The sequence below is a fragment of the Panthera leo genome, chromosome D4 (genome assembly GCF_018350215.1).
Source record: "Panthera leo isolate Ple1 chromosome D4, P.leo_Ple1_pat1.1, whole genome shotgun sequence".
Classification (NCBI taxonomy): domain Eukaryota; kingdom Metazoa; phylum Chordata; class Mammalia; order Carnivora; family Felidae; genus Panthera; species Panthera leo.
Window position 1 is genome coordinate 45,715,556 of NC_056691.1, and position 3,351 is coordinate 45,718,906.

Sequence of the window (3,351 nt, forward strand, 5' to 3'; positions counted from 1 at the left end):
AATTTCTGGCAAAGAAATCATTGGATGTGCTAAGTTAAGAAATCAGTACAGTGGAAACGTACCTCATTTACTCTGAGGAAAATAAACCCATTTGAAGAACCAAGTATGAAATACTGATGAATCTATTTTATCTCATGAAAATTTAAGATGAATGGAAAATACAAAGTGACATTACACAACAAAGACCATTGTAGTCACTACGCATAATCTTAAAGGACAGGTAAATATACATATATCTACACACACGAAACCAAAGCAATTAATGACAAGAAGAAATAATAGTCTCTGGAACAGTCCTCCCGCCCCTCCACCTACCCTGTGCTTCTAAAGTCTGCCCTCGGCTCATGCTCCACATTCTTCGAGGAATGCATTCCTCGTTTGCTTATCTTTCTTATCAGCTGGAGTGCAAAGAAGAGACACCGGTTGATTTCTCCTCGAACAATGGTCCAGGCACAGCTGCTGTACTCTTGGCTTTCCAGGTAATCGTGGATCCTTTGGAAGTACATTTTAATCGGTAACCTAACGTTCTCACTCCCCAAGATGCTGCTGTCCTGCTCTGCTTCCAGGCCTGTGAGTGTTTCTAGGTATTCCAGCTGTTGATGAAGCTCAGGGAGGAACTTCTCCACGTGGCTTTCCTCCCACCCACCCGAAGAAGTATTTGCCCTGAAGAGGTTGAAGATCTGCTGAAGCATCTCGTGAAGAATGGCCAGTGCTTGTCCTTTCTGGTACTGGCGAGGATTCACAGACCGCTGGGGAAGCAGGAAGTTTTTCCTGTGTGGCAGACACTGCTGAATTGATGAGCTTTGCAATGTACTCAAGAGTTTTAAATTCTCTCTGTTTACTCTTTGTTGGAAGAGAGCCAGTTTCAACTCTAGGGAGAAGATAGTAGAAGAGGCCAACAGCACCGACACAATTTCAAAGAAATGCTTGTTAATCATGGTGAAGGTCAAATATGCCACTTATCTCTGGGCAGACTTAGGAAAGCTCCAACTTTAGTGAATGTTTGCCTTTCATGCAGCTCAGATTGTTCTGGAAGGTGTTCTCTTTTGTTGGTTTTGTTTTCTGATGCTGTCATTACTCCAAGATTACATACTGGGTTTTCTGGTTCCCTTTTCATAGTGTTTATGGGACATTTCCTCCACTTTCCCCATTGTGTTGGCTGTTTAACGAAGTAACCAAAAGAACTTGATTCATTGTATGTGTTCCTTGGATAATTACAGACTAGTCACCCAATATGATTTTCTATTACTCTCATTATGTATTAGATACAAAGTTTCACTCAACACAATATGCTTTCTAAATATTTAGTCAAGCTTATTAAAGTTCTTTTACTGAGAGTATTTTTTTAAAGGAGTACTCTTTCATGGAGTAATATTTATCACAGGCTTAGCAGCACCTATAGGGTGCTTGGACAGGGGGTGGGGGGACAGGGAATTAAAATCTATACAGACTACTAAATTTAAAAACTCAAGTAGAACTGTAAATTTGTGCAAACGCTTGAGCAAATTAACCTTAAAATATGTATGAGCAATCTAAAATTGTTTTTTAATGTTTATTCATTATTTATTTTTGAGAGAGAGCGAGAGAGAGAGCAGGTGAGGAGCAGAGAGAGAATCCCAAGCAGGCTCCTAACTGTCAGTACAGAGCCTGACATGGGGCTCCAACTCCCAAACCATGAAATCATGACCTGAGCAGAAACCAAGAGTCGGACGCTCAACAGACTGAGGCACCCAGGCATCCCAAATTGTTTTATATCTTACTATAGTAGTTCAATATCTAAGTTTCTAACCTATGAAAGTAATGTGAATCAGAAAAAAATTAGCAAAAGAAGGTCATTATAAAGTTATTACAACTGCAGAATATTAGAAATGGCTTATAGGTCCAATAATAGGGAAATGGATAAATAAATGTTGGTATATCCATATAATTAAATGCCATGTAATCATTATAAATGATAAACTTATATGTGAAAAGGTTGGGCAGTTGGCTGATGTACATTCCCTCGGGTACCACTAACTATGGTAAAGCAAAGCTACTATCTTCACATTAATAATGCCTCTTGAATTACAAATACCCAGTTCCACATTTTAAGTCCTCCCAAATATGCCTTCAATCTACCTTTCCAATCTTATCTCCCACTGTTGCTCCAAATATAAGGTAAGGGAAACTGAATTCCAGATAAAGTTAATGACTCACTATTTCCTTAATACACCTAGCAGAGGTGTGTGTGTGTGTGTGTGTGTGTGTGTGTGTGTGTGTGTCTTCTCTCTCAGAAATATCACCCATTGTGTTACCTCCTTCACCTCTAATATGTGTCTGTGCAAGGACTAAGGGTTACTTCTTTAGGATGTAGATTTCTTTTACGAAGCTATAATCTGTCTTCTGGATCCTCACAGCATTGTATACCTTTTTAAAAACACTTTTCTTGTTCTGTCTTATGCATGGCTATATATTTTTGTCACATTTACATTTATGTGAGTATGTAAGTATGATTGTCATATAGCAGGGTTACATCTAACCATGTTGCTATTTGTTTTCTAATTGTTCATATGTTTTTTTCCCTTCTTTTGGATTGATTTCAAAACATGATTCCATTTTATCTCCACTATTGGATTATTAGCTATACCACTTTATTTTTATAGTGCTTTCTCTAGGGTGTAAAATATATGTCTTTGGGGTGCCCGGGTGGCTCAGTCGGTTAAGCATCTGACTCTTGATTTCAGCTCAGGTCATGGTCAGTTTGTGGGATTGAGCACCATGTGGGACTTTGTGCTGACAGTGTGGAGCCTGCTGGGGATTCTCTCTCCCTCTCTCTCTGCCCCTCCCATGCTCGTGTGCTTTCTCTCTTTCTCAAAATAAATTTAAAAACTTAAAAAATATTAAAATATATATCTTTATTTAGCATATTACAATTTACTTTCAAATAATATTACACATGGCTTAAAGGATATCACAATATACTCTTCTCCATCCACTCATCCTTTGTGCTCTAGTTGCTAAACATTTTCATGTGTTTTAAACCCCACAAACATTGATACTATATTTATTTTAAATAGCCAATTATATATTTTAAAGAGATTTTTTAAATGAGGAAGCCTTTCTTCTATATTTACTCATTATCATACATTTACCAACATACCATTTCTGGTGCTGTTCATTTCCTTTCAGTAGATCTAAATTTCTATTTGCTATCATTTTTCTTGAATAACTATTATTATTCTTAAATCCTTTAATAATTCTTGTATCTCAGTTCTGCTGGTGACATATTCTCTTGGCTTTTTGTTTGTCTGAAAAAGCATTTTGCCTTCAGTTTGAACATATGTTTTTGCTGAGTATAGAATTCTAAGTTGA

At 37.3% G+C, this 3,351-nt stretch overlaps 1 protein-coding gene across 1 annotated transcript; it reads right to left on the reverse strand.

Annotated features, from left to right (window-relative positions):
* Positions 1–287: 287 nt before the first annotated feature.
* On the reverse strand, positions 288–938 carry IFNE (interferon epsilon). Its single transcript, XM_042913746.1, has one exon. It carries the CDS (start codon positions 936–938, stop codon positions 312–314), a length of 627 nt encoding a protein of 208 aa, XP_042769680.1. The 3' UTR covers positions 288–311.
* Between the last annotated feature and the right edge of the window lie 2,413 nt (positions 939–3,351).

Coding starts and splice junctions, on each gene's coding strand:
- IFNE (XM_042913746.1), bottom strand. CDS start 938: ATGATTAACAAGCATTTCTTTGAAATTGTGTCGGTGCTGTTGGCCTCT.